Genomic DNA, 21,217 nt, shown 5'->3' with positions numbered 1-21,217 from the left:
AACAAAGTCTAACACATGGCAAGAACAGGAAATGGGAAAGCCTTCTTTTTATTGGCAGCTAAGTGTCATGTTGTTCCAAAGTATCATGGCAACTGTACAACCAAACCATCCACTGCTTAACATCTTTTTAAAGAGTAGTAAGATTAATTTGACAATAGATGGAACAATCTTTCAGCTATTATAAAGTGCAAAGTAATCAGCTAAAAACAAATGATTTGTTAACTAGAATTTAAATAAAAATTAAAAAAAATAGCAATACATACATACATACATACTACTGGGGGAAAAATAAAACACTAATGTTCACATAAGATAAAGATACCGCCCACAGATTTTTTTTTTAAGAACTAGGTAGTTTTTTAAAATTTATTTGAGAGTGATAGAGCAAGGAGGAGAGTCAGAGGGAGAAGCAGACTCCCCACTGAGCAGGGAACCCGACGTGGGGCTCAATCCCAGGACTCTGGGATCATGACCTGAGCTGAAGGCAGATCCTAAATGGACTGAGCCACCCAGGTGCCCCCTACCTCCCACAGATTAAAAATACTTGCTTAGAATCCAGATGAAAACAAGAAGTGATCTCATGTTAGAACTGCTCTCTAGTCCCTTATTTCTGTCATGGAACAAGACATTCCTTGGAAAGCCCAGAGTGTCTTTACCCTGCCCTTTAATTTGGTTGAGAGGAGGCAACTAAATTTAAAGAACAGAAGAATCCACCTCTGGGAATAAGAGTCAAATTAAGCTGCTAGTTGAGGTAATGGCTGCCTCATCCATAACTGACAATTCATGATTTAGCCACTAAATTGCTAAAGGGTTCATAAATTATGATAATGTTTCTCTGTAAATCTTACTTCTGCCATGACAACTCATTGTAGATAGGTCTGGGGAAAGGGGAATGTTTTTCTGCTCCCACTTTTTTTTTTTTAAAGATTTTTTAAATCTTTAAATATTTTTTAAAATCTTTAAATCTTTTTTTTAAAGATTTATTTATTTGAGAGAGAGGGAGCAAGAGAGAAACAGCATGAGCAGGGGGAGGGGCAGAGAGGAGAAGCAGACTCCCCACTGAGCAGAGAGCCCAATGTGGGGGCTCGATCCCAGGACCCCTGGATCATGACCTGAGCTGAAGGCAGACGCTTAACCAACTGAGCCACCTAGGCACCCCTCCCAGTACGTTTTTTTTTTAAAGATTTTATTTATTTATTCATGAGAGACAGGGAGAGAGAGAGGGGGAGAGAGAGAGAAGCAGAGGGAGAAGCAGGCTCCCAAGGAGCAGGGAGCCCGATGTGGGGCTCGATCCCAGGATCCTGGGATCATGACCCGAGCCAAAGGCAGACGCTCAACCATCTGAGCCACCCAGGCGCCCCCTCCCAGTACTTTTTTTAAAATAGAGATTTACGGGGCACCTGGGTGGCTCAGACGGTTAGGTGTCTGCCTTCGGCTCAGGTCATGATCCCAGGGTCCTGGGATCGACCCCTGCATCAGGCTCCCTGCTTGGCGGGGAGCCTGCTTCTCCCTCTCCCTCTGCCTCTCCCCCTGCTCATGCTCTCTCTCTCTATCTCTGTGTCTCAAATGAATAATAAAAAAAATCTTCAAAAAAATAAAAATAAAATGCAGATTTATAATAGGTTTTCATGGATATATATATATATTTTAAATGGAATACAGGAGAGGGATCTACTTGACATCTATCCTTAGAAATATTGGCCGTTTTTCTTAAATAATCCAGTTCCTCATCTGTTCCTTTTTCATTGTGTATACTGCAAGTTCCCAAGCAACTCAAATTTGCAAACACAGCTATGGATACACTATTTGCTTTACAGTAGTTAGGAGGGAATCTGGGTCTCTGTTTTTTGTTATTTTCCCCTCCCCTCCATTTCTTAATCATATATAACTAGCAACATTTATGGCTAGAGTTTGATTTACAAGTTTCTAAGTCTGTAGCCTCTAGTTTGAAGAAAAGAATGAGTAGTCAGGAACTGGTCACTTTGAACGTTGGAGGGAAGATATTCACAACAAGGTTTTCTACCATTAAGCAGTTTCCTGCTTCTCGGTTGACACGAATGATAGATGGCAGAGACCAAGAATTCAAGATGATTGGTGGCCAGATTTTTGTGGACAGAGATGGTGTTCTATTTAGTTTCATCTTGGATTTTTTGAGAACTCACCAGCTTTTATTACCCACCGACTTTTCAGACCATCTTAGGCTTCAGAGAGAGGCTCTTTTCTATGAACTGGATCCTCTGGTTGATCTCTTAAACCAAGAACACCTGCTACAGCCAAGACCTGCTCTTGTGGAAGTACATTTCCTAAGCCGAAACACTCAAGCTTTTTTCAGGGTATTTGGCTCTTGCAGCAAAACAATTGAGATGCTAACTGGGAGGATTACAGTGTTTATAGAGCAACCTTCAGCACTGACCTGGAGTAGTAACTCTTTCCCTCCTCAGATGACCTTACTTCCACTGCCTCCACAAAGACCTTCTTACCATGACCTGGTTTTCCAGTGTGGCTCTGACAGCACTACTGATAACCAAATTGGAGTCAGGTATTTTGTACTTTGAAGTATCTCTCTTCTATATCAGTTCCTGATGTTTCCCCTCAAGACTGAAAGTTTCTCATGGCTGAAACTTTTCTTGGAAAAAATTATTACTCAAATGTTTGGGGGGTAATAAGTAGAGTTGAGTAGAATGATCAGATAATTATTGCCCAAACTGGGCTATTTTTCAGAGTGAAAGAGGGTATTGTTATTATGTGGGACAGTAGGAATAAACCAAGACTGTCCAGGGAAAATTGGAACTATGGTCATTCAAGTTGTAAGAGGAAATAATTTTATAGATTATGTTCTATTGCTAGTGAATTTGGCTTAAGACTGAGACAACACCTTTCTTTCCCCCAAGAGATTCTTTTAGTGGCTGGCATATGGTAAAGTCTCAGTAGTTTCTCTTGATTTCCTTACACTCTATGTATATTTGTTCTTTTAGTCCTTATGATTTGACTACTGATTTTCCTCCATCTCACTTTATTTTTAAACACCATTAAGGCAGATATATCCCATAGCTAATTTGGTATCCTATTACATCTTTGGCACTCTTAGGCAACTCAAAATATTGGGATAGGCTGTCAGTATGTTAAGGATAGTTGCTCCTGAGTCAATTATTCACTTTCTCTCCCTGTTGTTCTTGGCTGAACACTAAGGCTGATTTCTACTCTGCTGTCAGGGACACTTTTTTTTCTCCTTAAAAATGTCTTAAAGCTGTCCCACCATTATTTTACTAACTGTGAAAGCTGGCTTTAATTTCCAGGAGGAAAAAAAAAGTAGTCTGCATATGTTCTTTACTGATACTATTTAAAATGGTTTTTTTTTTTTTTTTTTTTTTTTTGCGGGGCGGGGGAGAAAAGGTACACATAGTTTGGGATATTTTCTTGACTTCAGCAGTCGCCATCAGGAACTATCAATGTTTGCCTCTCCCACAACACACCCCTTTGTTCTACTTACCAACTGAAGAACACTGGGCAGTATGACAATTCTTCAGTTTATACACTTAATAATTTCCTGCCCTCCCAAAAAAGGCTGAAATGTCACTTTGGGAAAAGGGAGCCAGTTAAGTTAATAGGCTGATTGTGAAGAGAACTTAAGACCCTATCTTTATCTCAAAGTGTTTTAAGATATCTCTATATACACCTTTCTTTTCCCTGGTGGGGCACTAACATGAATAATTCAGAAGGGAAAACTATCAGTTTTTTTTTAAAATTTGATTTAATGATTAAGATCTTTGAGGATCGGGGTGCCTGGGTGGCTCAGTCATTAAGCGACTGCCTTTGGCTCAGGTCATGATCCCAGGGTCCTGGGATCAAGCCCCGCATCAGGCTCTCTGCTCAGTGGGGAGCGTGCTTCTCCCTCTCCCACTCCCCTTGCTTGTGTTCTCTCTCTCACTGTGTCTCTCTCTGTCAAATAAATAAATAAAATCTTAAAAAAAAAAGATTTTTGAGGTTCCCTTTTAAAAAAAGATAGAAACCCCAGGAAATGATATAATTAATTTTAAGAAGAAACATACAAGGTAAAAACATCCTGGAAATACTAAACACTTAAAAATCTATGCATGTGGAGAAAATAATTGAAAAAAATATGCTGAAAAACAAGATTAAAAACTAAGGTTGGAATATTCTTGTATGTACAGTGCCAAGTGTTTTTACCTTTGCTAAGTGTTTGTGTTTTAGAAATAGTACAAAGTTTTTTCATCTTAATTTGAGAATGGCATTATATTTAAACTTCCAATATAGATAATTCCAAAACCAGAAGTTATTTTAATAATTATTTTTTTTTCATCACCAAATAGTATTCATTTGCTGGAGGTTCAGAATTTTTTCCATCCTATAAGTGTTTACAATTTTTTTCTATCACGCCAATTTCAAAGTAGAGATGGATAACCTGAGTAAGGGGACATTATTGGGATTTCAGGTGACTGTATGAAAACTCTGGCCCTGAAAGGCCCACCTTAGGTACATAACTGCCTGGCTAGCCATCATTTTTATTTCTTGCTCACTCCCTGTTCTGAATCATCCATTCAGATGTTTTTTGAAGGTAGGAAGTGGAGGAGTAAGCCTGGATGGCTCCTAAGAGTCTGGCGTATCATCCAGCTGTTCAGTATGTTCCATTAATATGATTTACCACTCTAAGATCTTGTTAACCCCGCAGATTGCTCAGTTACTATCTCTCAAGTTCACAGAATGAGAAATACTTGGCTTGCATCTTGCAGAAAGTCATTCATATGATACCACATTATCAAGCTCAAGTTATGGTCATAGGATTCTAGAGTCTCTGGTAGCCTTTATTCTATCTGACCTTTCCTTTTTAAATTGGATCAAATGGAAAAGTGTAGTTGCCTTTTTTAAAAATAAGATTTGATTTTTCTATTTCTCAATGCATTCACTCTTCTACCCTTTCCTTCTGCCTTAAAATCTTTCATTTCTTAATTTGACCTCCTAGGGAATCAAGTACTATTGCTCAGTGATTTCTTGCAAGCGTTTGTGTCTTAATGAGAGATGTGCTATAATTTTCTTCTCTTTAATAAATGTTTCTAGGCTACACAATAAAGATCTGGGATTTGGGACTAGATGGAATGATCTCCTAATGTGAAAAATTTGCTGTATCAAACATACTCAACATTTTTTGATATGTACTTTTTACTTTTATAAATCTTACAGTATTTTCTTTGCCTAGAATTAATTTCTAAACACGAGCTAAAATAACCACTCTTTTATTTATTTTATTTTTTTATTTTTAAAAAGATTTTATTTATTTATTTGACAGAGAGACACAGCGAGAGAGGGAACACAGCAGGGGGAGTGGGAGAGGGAGAAGCAGGCCTCCCACCCCGTTGCGGGGCTTGATCCCAGGACCCTGGGATCATGACTTGAGCCGATGGCAGACGCTTAACAACTGAGCCACCCAGGTGCCCCAATTAACCACTCTATTTTAATCATAGTTAAAAGGAGGCAAAGGATGTCGTAAAGGCTCTTTTTATGCCATAAAACTACAGAGAATTTAGGTTTCTTTGTGGAAGTAAGTTAGTCTTCACGTCTCATAAACAAATGGTGAGAGGACTCAAAGACATAAAAATATCCTTGATGGTATTTAAAGGGGTAATATAGCTGTATCTATGTGGACATGTTATGTTGACATTATTAAAACTAACATACAGCCAATCTGAAAAGTTCAGGTTGGCTTTTTTCTTGAACTATGTGTATTGGTTCTATAGAATCTCCTAGGAAATACAAAGTTTTGTCATTTTTACTCCAGAGGCCTTTGACCCCATGCTTTACTCTTTAACAATGGATAGTTATTGAGTAAAAATTGACAATAAAATCTTGACATTTTTTATCTGCAAAATTGTACCTGAAAAAATGTATTTGATAGAAATAAGTCACAAAAGAAAAAATTTGTAATGTCAGTGCTAATAATGGGTAGAATTAGATCTAGGAGGGGAAAGTAAATGTATAAAATATTCATTAAAATGACTGTCAATTCATTTAATTAAGCTGATTAAAATAATATTTTGTAAATTGAAAACAAAAATTAGAAATTGTTAAATTATATAAAAAGTTAAGCTAATTTGTTTAATCAAATTGTTTGCCCAGAAAATAATTTCTCAATGAAAATTCATCAGTGTTGGTTATATTCCTAAATGTGGATTTAAGTGACTTTGGAGATCACAGGAAGGTCTTTATTTTCAATACTCTGAAATTACTAATTTGGATTTATAAATGAAGTCTCAAAAAAAAATCTGATCAAAAATGGTATGATGCCTTTATTTGAGGTTATAAGTCAAATTGATGTGTTTAGTTTTGCTAGTTATTAAAGGGATGCTTTATAATCAAACGTCTGTTGTGTGTCCTAGGTATGTTTCTATAAAACCTGATAACCGAAAATTGGCCAACGGAACTAATGTCCTCGGGATACTAATCGACACCTTATTAATGGAAGGCTTCCACCTAGTCAGCACTAGAACATTACTCTCTGAAGACAAAAGTGAATGCTATAGCTTTGAAAGGATAAAAAGGCCTGAAGTTCTCACCATGAACAAAACACTGAAACCAGAGACTACCATCATGTCAGAGCAATCTCAGAAAAAGAAATGAGGTTCCTGTTCCCTTTTAGAGTAAAGAGAAATTGCCATTTTCTTGTTTGGAAATTCCATATTTATGGCATGTATGTTAGTCATATATGTACTCATTTTAACTTCTGGCCTTGTCTCCCAGCACACCATCTCTGGCAACCATACCTCACCGGTGCTTAAGCCACACTAACTGCTTGCTGCTCTCTCAGTAACACTGTGCACTTGGTGCTTTGGCACATGTTCCTTCTACCTTCAATGCCTCTTTCCCTTTCTTTTCTTCATGAACACTTACACAGCTCTCAAGAATGGGTTCTGGAATCAGACTGCTTGATTTCGAATCCCAACTTAATCAGTTACTACCTATATGACTTGGGCAAGTCATTTAAGCTCTCTGTGCCTCAACTTCTTCATCTATCAAATGGGGATAATGTATCTCTTTATAGGATATGTGAAAATAAAAGGAGATAATGTAAAGTACTCAACACACTGTCTGGCACATAGTAGACACCAAGTAACTGTTCGTGATGGCAATGATGATGTTGAAGAAAAAGACGACTGGTGGCCTATTTTGAATTGTACCTCTTCTGTGAGGGTGAGGCCTTGTCTTCCTCGTTTCCCAGGCATATGAATCAGCCCTTTCCTCTAAATAGACTTATATGCCATCATGAAAACAAACGTTTTTCACTTGAATGTGATCCCAATCCACTCAACAGTTTTAACACCACTACGTGTAAAGCACTACTAAACATTTGGTGAGAGGAATAATAACTGTTACTTATTAACACCTACATTTGGTGAAAAGCTTCTGAATGACCTCTCCTAACATTTAAAATATACATATACTATGACTTAGTGATTCCTCTTTTAGGAATTCCTCATATATATGTGTCATTTTGAACACCAGAATAAACATCTAGAAAAGGAAACATTAAGTCAAAGAGCACCAAACACACAGGAGGGTTAAAAACCTGCATGGAAGCAGTTGAGTACCTTTGTAAAAAGTACAATTAATTCATTCAAAGACATACGTTAAACATTTGTTAGACACCATACTAGGTTTTCAGGATTAAAAAATGAGTAAGACAAAAGTTCTTATTCTCAAAGAGCTCATATTCAAGAGAGGAAGTACATCATCTAACAGCAAAAGATTAGAAATAAACTCAAAGTTCATCAATAGGGAATGGGTATATTATGGTTCATACAATGAAATACTATGTAGCCCTTAAAGAAGAATAGGGCAACAGTTTATAAACTAAGGAAAGATTGTCAAATATTTGTAAGTGGAAAAAAAGCAAGGTGCAGAACAATGTATAAAGTGGGAAAATATATTTCCATTATATATGTGTGTATGTGTGCATAGTTTCCAGTTGTGGAAACATACTCATTTTCTTTTTTTTTTTTTAAAGATTTTATTTATTTATTCATGAGAGACAGAGGGAGAGAGAGAGAGAAGCAGAGGGAGAAGCAGGCTCCCAAAGAGAAGGGAGCCCGATGCGGGACTCGATCCCAGGACCCTGGGATCATGACCTGAGCTGAAGGCAGACGCTTAACCATCTGAGCCACCCAGGTGCCCAACAGACTCATTTTCTTAAACATGCATAGAATTTTCAGCAAAGATACGGGTCACCTGTGTAGAAGGGAACAGGGTGAGTGGGGTTTGGTGTGGAAGGAAGATTTACTTTCACCAGATCATGTAGATATATTATCTATTTAAAAAAAAGAAAGGAAGAAGATACACCTGAAAGACTGTGTATCTGTGTGTGTAGAGGAGGAAGGGATTTTAGGAGGACTATAATGGCATAGTAAGAACTATTATCTTAATATGGATACAAATGTTAATCTACTACTTTTCCTGTGAAAGCCCTCCACTTAGTAAAGAATTTGCATTCCAGAAATTTCTACCAATTATAGATTTGTATACTAGGTTGTAGAGAAGAAATAAATATTTTAAAAATTTCCTAACAGTATCTCAACAGGTTATGTATAATGTAAGTGCAAAATACTTCAAGATTAGTAAGGTCAAGGTTAGCTGTTGAAAATAATGAGCCCAATAAGAGAAAAAGCCCTATGAATAAGTATTTTGTTTTTGGTGGCACTTATCCCCTCTTTCCTGCAAAAAAGCCAGTTTAGTTGTTTTAGTGTGTCATCTTAATTTTGGGGATGATGTGTTTGGTTCCCTTGTTAGCACCATATTCTAGGGCACAATATTTCTATTCTGGTAAGTTTTTGACATTTTGTGATTTAACTAGCTGGATATAGTTGCCATGGTTACATATGCAACACTGTTTAATTCTGTATAGAGCTTTGCTGATAAGATTATTAAAAAACTGGTAACTGGTTAAAAAATACTGAAACAAAAAATATTGTAACAGGTTGGCAAATAATAAGACAAGAAATGCTTAAACTACTGTTAGGGAATGCCTGGGTGGCTCAGTCGGTTAAGCATCTTGTCTTCGGCTCAGGTCATGATCCCAGGGTCCTGGGATTGAGTCCCGCATTGGGCTCTTTGCTCAGCGGGGAGCCTGCTTCTCCCTCTGTCTGCTGCTTCCCCTGCTTGTGCTCTCTCTTACTCACTCTTTCTCAAAAAAATATCTTTAAAATAAATTAATGTTAATATGTTCTCAGTTATTCATACTTGCACAAAACTACTTTGAGTTGAGAAATAAAATATTCTTTTTAATGTGTTAATAGAAACATATTACCTATGGAGACATAATATATATGACATTCATTCATTCACTCAGTAAATATTTATTGACATCTACTGTGTGCCAAATACTATTTTAGACATCGGATATACTGCAAGGAACAAAACAATGCCTTCCTTTCTAGAGTTTTTTCACAAAAACAATTCATAACATTGACAATGGGTTTAATCAGAATAACAAGTATTATTATTAGTTTCTCAAAAGTTATGAGTTCACAATGCAGAGGTTTTTAGAAGGAGATAGAATATTCCAATTTAAAAAATATATTATTCATTAGGGAAAGTGTACTTTCAGAGTAGATTGAGTTTCTTATTTTAGTAAATATTTTAGAGATTATTGCATCTGGAGACACATCTGTCAAGATCATCTCAGTAAGCCTTTTGTGTTTACTCTAAAATAGAGTGGGACATTGTCATTGGGATATCAAGATATGCAAAAAATAAAGTCTTGTTTTAGAAAGGGGGGCAGGCAAATGTAGTTTGAAGAAAACAGGGCTATATTAGATGCACCACAGGCAAATCAAAAACTCTTGCCTGCTTTAGAAAAAAAAAACTTTAACATTTTCATACGGGTATCACTTAACTCTTAACTTCTTGACTGAAGTGATTTGTCAGTGTTATTTTAAATTATAAGAAAATAATGGCAGAAGCTTGTCTTGGGAAAACCACTCTGAAAACCTTCTATCAAATCATATGCACCTATCAATCCATCTCATATATATAAATATGAATCATCACAACGATACATTAAAGTCTGTCAGCCCTTAACAGGACCATTAGTAGTTGGGTCTCCCCTATTCTCCCACTTCTGTTACGTTTATTTTAGCTTTTCTCCATCACCCACAGTTTCATTTTGGATAAGGCACTAAATATCTTAGCTTATTCTTGAACCTCAATAATTTACCTTATAAGTGACTGGAAGTTGTCCCTAAAAAGATTTTCTAAAAAGGATATCTAATGTTGAAATTTACTTTTGATTTTAATATACAAGTCATAATTACAAAGAATTCTTAGGCTATGGTAAAGTTGGAATTAATTTGAGCTGCTTTCAAAATATATCTGAAATCAGGATCCTAAAATAACATAAAATAGTCAAAGGAAAGCAGCTAGAGAAATAATATATGGTTTAGGGAATCATAAGCTATTTCAAATTTATCTTCTATACTGCTAACATCTGATAAACTTCAGTTTTGCTTTATAAGTTTTTGTATTGGTTCTCTATCACAAATAACAGAAATGGTCACATCACCAGAAACCTTGCTGGGATAACAAAAGACTTGCTTAGAGCACTCTAAATCTCCCATATTCTATTGTTATTTTTCCTCTGTGCTGGGGAAGTTGACTCCTTACCAGCAAGTTTAGCAATGCAGAAGAGCCACTATGAGGGAATTTTTAAAAATAAATTTAGGAAATTTTATTACTTTCCTGGCGCCAAAGAACCCATGGAAGAGAATAATGTGACATCAAACTTAGTGTTTCAAACAAAGTTCAAGAAATAGAGTTGACATGAAAATATATTACTAAAAATACTTAGATTTCTAGAATGCCAATGACCTAGTAAAAGCCATAATTAACTCACTAGCTTTGCCACAGAACTACACTTCAAGAATTATTACGCCGCCTATCAGACCTATTAGAGGTGAAAATTTCTATAAAAATTTCACCAAAAAACTCATTATGTCATAAATATTAAGCTTAGGAAATGCTTTAATATTTACCTAAACTATGAGATAGATCCAACCACAAAAATCTTTTAATGGCTAACACCTTACATGGTAAATGGGAAATAAGTATTAAGCATGGCACAGAATAAAAGGGCAACAACACACAGCAAAATAAATAGGACTTTGCTCCCTGAACTAAAATGTGCCTAAGATTTGTCTAATTATACAGAAATTTTAGATAGGCAGCATTCTGCACCTTCACATTTCATACTAATACCTCAAATCCAGAAATCATTTTTTTTTTTTAAGATTTTGTTTATTTATTTGAGAAAGACAGAGCACAAACAGGGGGAATGGTAGAGGGAGAGGGAGAAGCAGGCTCCCTGTTGAGCAGGGAGCCCTAAGCAGGGCTGGATCCCAGGACCCTGAGATCATGACCTGAGCAGAAGGCAGACACTTAACTGACTGAGCCTCCCAGGTCCCCCAGAAATCATTATTTTAAAGTGGCTTTTTACTCTATCAGTTGAGTAAAACACACCCCAAACCAAGTGTTTCTATTTCACGTCACTCTCCATTATTTCACACTCTGATAAGAATCTGAATTTCCTTGGGTTCCCAAGTTGGAAGCCAAATAGGAGAAGTTTGTCTTACTCTTCTTGTAGTAAGACACCCCAAGAAAATCTGGCTGCAATGTCAGAGCTTCTATGAGTTCTTTTAAGATGAGGCCTGGGATTGTGCTTTATACTGATCTGTACACTCCCCCCACAGCGCTGTACATCTAATGGTCTCAACTGAACTGAACTGAACAATTTGGAACACTGTAGTCTCAGTGAATAGGCACTTGGAAAAACAAGTATTATAGTAAATTCAAAGATGGATGACACTTTATGTAAAGAGTCTGAAGGAACTGATTCAAGCTAAAGACTCTTACAGAAAAAAATCCCATGGTATTTTTCTATTAGAAGTTTACTTGGGTAGGATGCGTGCGTGGCTCAGTAGGTTAAGTGTCTGCATTCAACTCAGGTCATGATCTCAGGGTCCTGGGATCAAGCCCCGTGTCCAGGTTCCCTGCTCAGTGGGAAGTCTGCTTCTCCCTCTTCCTCTCCCTCTGCCCCTAACCCCACTTCTGCTCGTGTGTTCTCTCTCAAATAAATAAATAAAATCTTTAAAAAAAAAAGTTTACTTGGGTAATAGCACACAAAATAAGATGAAAATATAGATGTATATGGGAATACTAACTAGTTGAAAGTTACACAAAATTACACATTTAATCAGAGTAAAACAGTCCAGCCAAAATAGGAATTTACATAATTTGTTAATAAAAATGCAATGCTACAAGAATGCTTAGTAATTAAAGAAATATTAAGGGTATACAAGTTCAGAATGAATGTTATATGACCATAATTGATATTAAATCTTGACTTACCTTCACAATTTAGGAGTCTTAAAAAGATAGAAGTCATCAGAGCAGGCATATAAGTCAGATGAAACTAGGAAAGAAATAGAGAAAAAAATGTTCCCAGTTCTGGATAACCCGATTTAAAGTCCTAGGTTTACTGAACTTGGATTAATCAAATGATTCAAGGATTGAGGTGAAATGGTCTAAAAGATGCTGGTATATCCAGAAGACATATTACTGAGTTTTTTAAATGCTATTTTGGAAGCATAGATTAACGTTTTAGGTTTCCTTACATATCATTAAAATGGAATATATATTAAAAAATCAATTCAAGATGTAGAATAATGTGGAATTTCTGTCTCATGAAGGTGGCTATTTTTCACAGCAAGTAGTAACTAGGTAAACAGAGCAAGATACTTTGACATTCTAAATAGAAATCCTACAACACAAGGTTTAGCTCCTAGAAAAACAAAATATTTTCTTTCAATTAAATTTTCCCCTCTTTGGTCACTTTTAAATTCCTGGCTACAATTTACTGAATCCCTGTTTGATTTGTTCTGGCTAACACTTTTTTTCAGAAGCAAACCTGATTTAGAGTGAGAAGGAGTAAGTCACAGGCCTCTTAGATAGAACCTTCATTTCTGCTTAACTGTGTTTCTCCATCAAAAACAAGTATTCATATAAGGAATCTCAATTATCTAAACCTATTTTTGGCCATCTTCTGGAATTTCTTGTTATTATCTCTTTTGAAATGCCACAACTGCACATTTGGAAAACTTGTCTTCCTGGTTTTCAAATTTCTGTTTATTATTATAGCTCTTCAGCCAGAATGCCAGGTCTTTGTGCTGTACTGTTTCTTGAAACTGGAGACCAGCACATTTCCCACAATTCAATTACCTGCCTTTCCATTTGAGAAATTAAAGCCATGTCAAATTTATAAAGTTTTAACTGACTGAATCATTTGAACTTTAAGTTTTCAATTTCCTTCCCTCAATCTAATACTGGGAAAGATCTCTGTTTTATTAATAGACGTGAAGGTAAGGTTCAAGAATATTAACACACATTAGTCACTGATGCTCATAACTAATATAAGTATAGGGATTTTCTTACAGGCATGAGCTTGGGATACCACAGTCTAAGGAAAAAAGGGAGTTGATTTTTGGAAATGTTTATTTAAGATTACGTACCTAATCAATTTATTTATGTAAATTTGTGTTACACATTTCTTTTTAAAAGAAAGGGATTGGGGTGCCTGGGTGGCTAAGTCAGTAAAGCGTTGGACTCTTGATTTCAACTCAGGTTATGATCTCAGGGTTTTGAGATCAAGCCCTCAATGCGGCTCATGCTCAGCGGGAAGTCTTCTTGAGATTCTCTCCCTCTGTCCCTCCCCCCTGCCTGCATACTCACACACCAATGTGCGTGCTCTTTAATAAGTGTTTTTTTTTTTTTTTAAGATTTTATTTATTTGTCATAGAGAGAGAGCACAAGCAGGGGGAGTGGCAGGCAGAGGGAGAAACGGGCTTCTTCTTGATCAGGGAGCCCAACATGGGGCTCGATTCCAGGACCGTGGGATCATGACCTGAGCCGAAGGCAGATGGCTTAACTGACTGAGCCACCCAGGTGTCTCTAATAAATAAATCTTAAAAAAAAATAAAAAATAAATAAAAGAAAGGGATCTATTGTCCTTAACAGTTTCAGTTCTCTTGTCTACTCTTATCAGCTTTATGAGGATAACTGACAAATTTACCTTTCCAGCCTGACTTTTACATAGAATTCCCCTTCTGTATACTCAGTGATCTTTAATTAAAGGATTTCAAATGGAATGCCTAGATATCATCTTAAATTCAATGTTACCAAAACGGAACACATCTTTCCTTCTCAAATTCACTTTTCTTAACTGTTCTCTTTCAGTGATACTGCCATTGTCTTCCAGTACAGAAAACATAATTTTTGACACCATCCTTTTATCTAACTCATCATGGTGTTCTACAGTTTTTTTTTGAAATATCTTAAATTTATTATTTCATCTCCATTCTCAATGCTATTATTCTGTTCAGGTTTTCTTTACTCCTAGATTACTGCAACAGTCACATGCCCAGTTTCTTTGCCACCAGAATTTATATCTTAGAATCTTTCTCTATATAGTATATAGTATTACTATATTTAATTTCCAAAAATTCCATTACTTTGTCAACTTCCATTATTTTGTTGGAAGAGGCCCTAATGTCTCCCTATTCCATGCTGTTTCAAGACTAAAGTTCTCTAATCTGTTTTCCAGGCAAAGGCCCAATTACTTAGTTTTAACCCAGTTATCCAAATTCATGTAACCTTTGCCTCAGGTCTTAAGGCAAAGGTCCTAAGTTTACTTTTCAGGGAATATTGAACTTTCTTTTGCCTTAAATTCTTATCAACAAATTAGGAAAGTCCACTATTTAACAGTTCAGTACATTTTAATTTACAGCATACAGGCCACAAATTATAAAATGAAGACTTTTTTTTATTGAATCAGCAGGAACAATGGTCCAATTCCCCTGTACTTCCCCAAATTTACTTACAGTTTTGTGATGAGAGATCATCTTGTGTGGCATTTATTGCCCTTTACAAGAGCGAGCTGTTGTCAGGTACTCTGCTCTATACAATGTCTTGTTTTCTGTTTCCAGTCTCAGTCCTTTCTCCACATGGTCTAGGTACACATGCAATAGTCAGTTCTCACCTTTTGGAGGGGAGGCAGTGGTGGTATCAAAATACATGCCTAGAAAACAGGTCATAAAGCAAATCAATACAGAGGGGAAACTGCTTTGCCATATAAACTATTATTTAGTTGCTGGTTGAAATCCTGGATTTTGGTTAAATGTTAAGTGTAACAAGTCAACCATCCTCAAAGCCAAATCAAACTCAACAGCAACAACAGATCTTTCAAAAAATGCAATTTACATACAGGTTCTGAAAAAGACATAAATATCATATTTTATATAAAAGCTCTAAGGGTACATAAAATAAAACCTTATCACATTATAAATATGATTTGAATGTCCTAGCAGAAAACAAATGCTACATATTTGAGCCACAGTTTTGTCTTAGATTTCTAAAAGCTTTCTCTGGGGTGCGCCTGGCTGGCTCAGTGAGTAGACCACGAGACTTCTGATCTCAGGGTCTGAATTCAAGCCCCACGATGGGTGTAGAGCTTCAAAAAAAAAAAAAAAAAAAAAGCTTTCATTGGTGTGATGTGGATAGTCTTTTACACAATTGTCCAAGAAAATTAGAAAACCTATTTCACTCAATGAGGTGGTTCCAGTAAGCAGAGGGATTCAGAAACACACACTTCAAAGAATCACAGGAGATGCTCAAGATATTTGTTTTTTTATGATTATGGTAATGGTGTTTCTTGAAAAGCATTTTTAAATATAAGTAGTTTTCATTCTATCATCTCCCATCTCCTCAGAGACACACAAATAAAGGCCAACAGAAAACAATTAAACTATACTTCACTGAAAAGCTTTAGATGATCAATTAGATTACCAATGGCCCTCCAGAGGGATACTGAAATTTCACGGGCCTTCTAACTGTTCATAAACCTACCAACAGGTTTGAGCTTTGATTAAAAAATTTTTAAAAAGAACATTTTAAGATAAATAAGACTTGAGGCATGAGTGTCAGTAGGTAGCACAGAATCAAAGGAGCCCTGTAAACGTAGTAAAAGGTGGAGAACTTTTTAATTACCAGGAAGGAGCCTAGGCATTTCTGTATTTATCTAGCTGGTATTTAGCCTTTCCAGAATAAATTTATCATAAAGATATTATTGCTGATTTTCAGCAATCAATTGCCATTCATCAAGCACCCACTATGTTAAGTTTGTGGTGTATACAATAAAGAGTTAAGATAATCCCTGTCTATAAAGCAGGATCTATTAATTGTTCTAAATCAGGTATATGAGCACAAAAGAGAGAAATGGCATTTCTGGCTGAGGAGGAAAAATGAACTGGGAAAATTTAATGCAAGGAGTAAATAGCCTGAGAAGATTTAGACAGGTGAAGATGAGGGAAAGGACACTCTAAGAGTAAACAACTTGAGCTAAGGCTTAGAAGCAAATTAGAGAGGCATTTGGAAAAGGAGTATTTCTATTTGGCTTAACAGTACTTTGGTATTAATTCACAATCATTCTCATAGCATTAAGATCAATTTTACCTAGAACAAAAAATATCCCTGGTAGTAAAATACTGGCTATGTAATCCTTTCCCCTTAAGATTTCTCACTTGATTTGCTGAGTTAAAATACATAGACCCCCTAATATTTCGGGTAAACTTGTCTAATTTAATCCTAGATTTCCTTCCAATTGTGTTTTTATCCCCCCTTCAAATCATCACATTTTGGCTCTCAAAGGGTCGCAGGCAATCCAAATACTCTTGTTTTCTTCTATTAGAAATTAGGGCACTTTAGGCAAAAGAAAAGAATCTCAAACATGGTTACATTCATTTCCCTACCTATTCCCCAGTACCAATCTCTGTTTTCGATCTAGTATATGTGTTATTCCTTCCTACTTGATGATGCCTTGACTCATGTTTCCTGAACTTGAAAGTCTCCGATTTCTTCACTTCAGCTCATCTTCCACCTAAGAAGTCTTCTTTGATGAGTCTAAGTCCACATTTTCTTTGAGCTTCTACTGAACTTCAAGTCTGCCTGATAGAATTTACACTACACTATTTTCTAGTTGTTTCTTGTATGTGAGTATAATATTTCCATCTAGGCTAAAAGTTCTTTGCTGACAGTGACAATCTTTTTAGGACTATAGTGGGCATTGAATAGGCCCTTAAAAATCACATGAAAAATGCTAACAAATTTTAAAAAATTAAAAAAAATTAAGTAAACTCTATGCCACATGTGGGGCTTGAACTCATGACTCCAAGATCAAGATTTGCATGCTGTACTGACTCAACCAGCCAGGCACCCCAACACTTAAAAAAATTTAAAGTAGCATTAGGAACTATTTTTGATGACTCAAAATTATATTTACTCTCATTTATAGAATTTGAGGCCTCAAATTACAACCAACTCAGATTTTCACACTATTCAAAAATAGATTTGCGTATTAATAAAACTGTCCTAGTCTACCACATGTACATAACCATGATCAAAACCAGCGGCCATTCTTGGTAATCCAATCCCTTCTGATCCAATTTCTGACAGTGGGGGAGAGATATACAAGTATATGGCCTTCTTACAAGCAACAGATTATAACTGAAAGTTTTATAATTAAAATCCTTTAGAATGTACATCTTTAAGTGTGTCGTCAAATCATGAATACAGTAATGTTCAGCTTGAAATAAAGTGAAATTTTGCTTAAAGGAAATTGGAATTCTTCAAATCGAATCCTTAGTTAATCTGAATTAGTCTCTTGTACTCTACCTCAAGAAAAAAACTGTAGGGGCGCCTGGGTGGCTCATTTGTTAAGCATCTGTCTTCGGCTTGGGTCATGATCCCGGGGTCCTGGGATCGAGCCCCACATCAGGCTCCCTGCTCCGTGGGAGGCCTGCTTCTCCCTCTCCCACTCCCCCTGCTTGTGTTCCCTCTCTCGCTCTCTGTCAAATAAATAAAATCTTAAAAAAAAAATGAAAAAACTGTAATCAAATATCCTCTGTGTTATATGGCTTAGAACACATTGAACATAATTCTTAAAACTTCTATACCTATTATTACAGAATATATGACTTGATCATTCCTTACTCATAAAATTTAACAATATTAAGATTAAACAATATACTAAAATATTGCAATTTTTTATGTTTTAGAAAATATTCAAATAAAAGTTTAGGGTAATTATAAACTTCAGTTAACTAAATCATCTAATACTCCATATTGTCCCATTAATTCAATTAAATGCCTTATCTGATAAACTTTAAAAATTTTATCATTATTTTTCATTTACAGTGCAGCAAGTGCTTCTCCTTCTCTAAGTTCCAGTGGAGATTGTTTTTCTTTTTTTGACTGTATCTCATAGAGTCAAGGTGTTGGGTTTGATGAAGGGTAGGAGAAACAAATCTAACAATTTTTTCCATAATGGCAAAGTTAAACGTATAATTTCCAAAATTCTAAGGTGATATTAAAGTTTCCACATAAATCCACAAGACTTAACTTTTTTCCTTTGCTTTTATGTCAGTATAAAGAATTATTTGCAAAATGGATATATTGGAGGCTGACTTTGTTTAGGGTTTTAAAAATATGGGATAAGACAGAGCCAAATTCAATCTCTTACAATTTTAAACAGAGGACTGGAGAGAGATAGCAACTTACTTAAGGTCACATAACTAACCAGTAGTACCACAGCCAATTTTTAAATATTTGAATATGACCACACTTTTTTTTTCCAACTTCTTCAGTCTTATCTATTCCGTACAAAAAAAAAAAAAAAAAAAAAAGGCATGAGCAAGTTATTTGTGGGACTTATTGGTTTTGAAGGAAACCTGTAAGATTTTGTCCCCCAGGCGGTAGCCGTTCATACTCGCTATGGCCATGGCGGCTTCTTCATAGTTTGTCATGGTCACAAAGCCAAAGCCTTTGTACTTGGTGTTGAAGTTGTGAATCACTTTCACATTGGTGACTGCCCCAAAGGGGCCAAACATCTGCCAGAGGATCCCTTCATCGGCGTCCTGCCCGAGGTTTTAGATGAAGATGCACCACCCCGAAGACGCGTTGCCCAGGACATTGACACCAGAAAGCCCACTCATGTGATCTACACCCATAGGGGAGAACCTGAATCTCTGCGCCTGGTGGTGAACAGGGCCTCCGAACCGTCTGGCGGGCGAGTGGTACAGGTGGGAGAGCAGCACCACGTTTTTGTTCTGGTTGGGGTTGGCTGCAAACTTCACTGTAATGGGCTCGGAGGAACCTGGGGGTTTATGACCAATGAAACTGGTAATTGCCTCTTCTGCTTCCGACCCTTTGTCAAACCGGATAAACACAACCCCTCTGGACAAACCTGTGGTCTGATCCACAAGGACCCGGGAGTTGATTCGCCCGAACCGAGAGAACATGTCTTCCACGTCCTTCTGGTCTGCGGGAGCCCGCTGATGTACAGGTTGGCGTTTTTGATTACCTCTGAGCTCGGGCGAGCGTACGACAAAGTAATGGTTTTTGACTGGAGCCGCAGGCCATTCAGGGTGTTGATCGCTCTCTCCGCATCCTTGGCAGTCACGTAGTTCACAAAGCCGTAGCCCAAGCTGTGCCCTGCTACTTTATCCCGAATGAGTTTTGCAGATTCGACTTCACGGACACTGCTGAACAGACTCCGCAACTCATTCTGGGTCATGTTCTGCGGGAGGTAGTTGACAATTAAATTCGTTCTCCCGATATCATCCCTGCAGTCTTCGGCCATGTAGTCTTCATAACCATTAGATACTGTATTTTTTTAAAAATCTGGATGCGAGCTGGCGGGCCTGGGGCCCAGGGTTTAAGCTTCTGTTTCCATTGTCAATCCTCTGGCAAAGTGACCAAGCTACCTAAACACTTCTTTAGCATAATATTCACAAATATGAATTTATTATATTGCATTATAACATTTTGCTCTGCTTCATTTCATGGTCTTCTAAACCAGTGGGAAATCTTTAGTTTCTTTTACATGCTCAACTGTTATCTGAATAAAATGGCATCTTGATGACATTGAAGAGACTGGTATCAGAGGCAAGTGCCTCTGAATAAAGTGACTTGTTGGATGAATGAATAGCTGTACACACATTACTGAATGAGAATGAACTGATGGAAGTTTTATTGTCTGAGACCTTAAAAATAAGGACAAAATCATAGGAAATAACTTACAGATTTGCATGTCTAGAATCATCAAATTAATGTAATGAATATTTTCATTTCTATTAGCTGATTTTCCAGATTATTCCTAATTCTTATATGAATTCTCAAATGAATACTAATTCTATTTCTTTAGGGATGCTTAAATTATTTTCTATAGGAGCAAGTAAGAGAACCAAAAGCATAGTCTAAAAAGAATCTAAAAAATTCATTTTACTATTTCTAGAACTTTCATCTTTTCAACCGTAAGAAATTGAATACAAAAATATTGACTACTAAAAGTAAAAATTTTGAATGCACAGAGGCTCTAAAATTGTAAGATGATTTGTTGATAACAGAATTCTAAAAATTCTGACTTACCTTTTAAAACTCCCATGAGAAATAAATCAGATTTTTTATTCAATATTAATTAAATGCTTACTGGGTATCTACTATGTGAGATATGTTTTCAGCTTAATTTTAATGTCCTTATATGTGTAAGGGAATTTTGTTACTTGAAATAACATCAGCTATCACAAACCGTAAAACTATACAGCCCATGCATGAATTTATAAAAATGCAAACAGTACAATTTCATACAAAAAGATTATCATACTAAGACGAAATGAAACAAGATGAAAAGTAAACTTAGCCAGAAAAAGTAGTTTCCAGCCACTTTAGACCTTTCCATGGCTAATAATTACAGTAGTTCCCTTATCCTTGAGTTTGCTTTCCATGGTTTCAGTTACCTGCTGTCAACCACAGTCCAGACGTTGATCCCCCTTCTAATGAATCATCTGATCTACAGTAGCTTAATGCTACGTCACAATGCCTACATCATTGACCTCACTTCATCTCATCACATAAAAGTACAAGGTATTTTGAGACCACATTCACATAACTTTTATTACAGTATATTTTTATAATAGTTCCATTTTATTATAGTTATTAATCTCTTACTGTACCTACTTTACAAATTAAACTCTACCATGGGGGTGTGTGTATATACATACATATATATATGAATGTGAATGTATATGTATGTGTGTGTATATATATG

At 36.3% G+C, this 21,217-nt stretch overlaps 2 protein-coding genes across 19 annotated transcripts in view; one reads left to right on the top strand and one right to left on the bottom strand.

The window, feature by feature from the left end:
• The window catches only part of LOC114209779 (ELAV-like protein 1), a 149,852-nt gene that overhangs the window by 45,643 nt on the left and 82,992 nt on the right, over positions 1-21,217 (bottom strand). For 15 of the 18 annotated variants that reach the window (XM_088021818.1, XM_088021822.1, XM_088021817.1 and 12 more), the window contains 2 exons: positions 14,937-15,133; positions 12,409-12,472 (listed from right to left, as the gene is read on the bottom strand). In XM_088021818.1, coding sequence (XP_087877944.1) covers positions 12,409-12,472; positions 14,937-14,969 — 97 coding nt within the window. In that variant the 5' untranslated portion in view covers positions 14,970-15,133. Of the gene's footprint in view, positions 1-12,408; positions 12,473-14,936; positions 15,134-17,784; positions 18,034-18,787; positions 19,265-19,354; positions 20,216-21,217 lie in introns of those variants that run through there. The other 3 variants (XM_088021812.1, XM_088021823.1, XM_088021824.1) reach the window with 3 other exon arrangements.
• Positions 1,938-6,898, top strand: KCNRG (potassium channel regulator). Its single transcript, XM_028103948.2, has 2 exons — positions 1,938-2,539; positions 6,393-6,898. The coding sequence occupies exons 1-2, from the start codon at positions 1,959-1,961 to the stop codon at positions 6,631-6,633; spliced, it is 822 nt and encodes a 273-aa protein (XP_027959749.1). The 5' UTR covers positions 1,938-1,958; the 3' UTR covers positions 6,634-6,898.

This window comes from Eumetopias jubatus, unplaced genomic scaffold (assembly GCF_037043125.1).
Source record: "Eumetopias jubatus isolate StellerSeaLion01/CBP00866 unplaced genomic scaffold, mEumJub1_p1.0 scaffold_3, whole genome shotgun sequence".
NCBI classification, from domain to species: Eukaryota; Metazoa; Chordata; class Mammalia; order Carnivora; family Otariidae; genus Eumetopias; species Eumetopias jubatus.
This window is presented reverse-complemented; position numbering and strand designations above follow the sequence as displayed.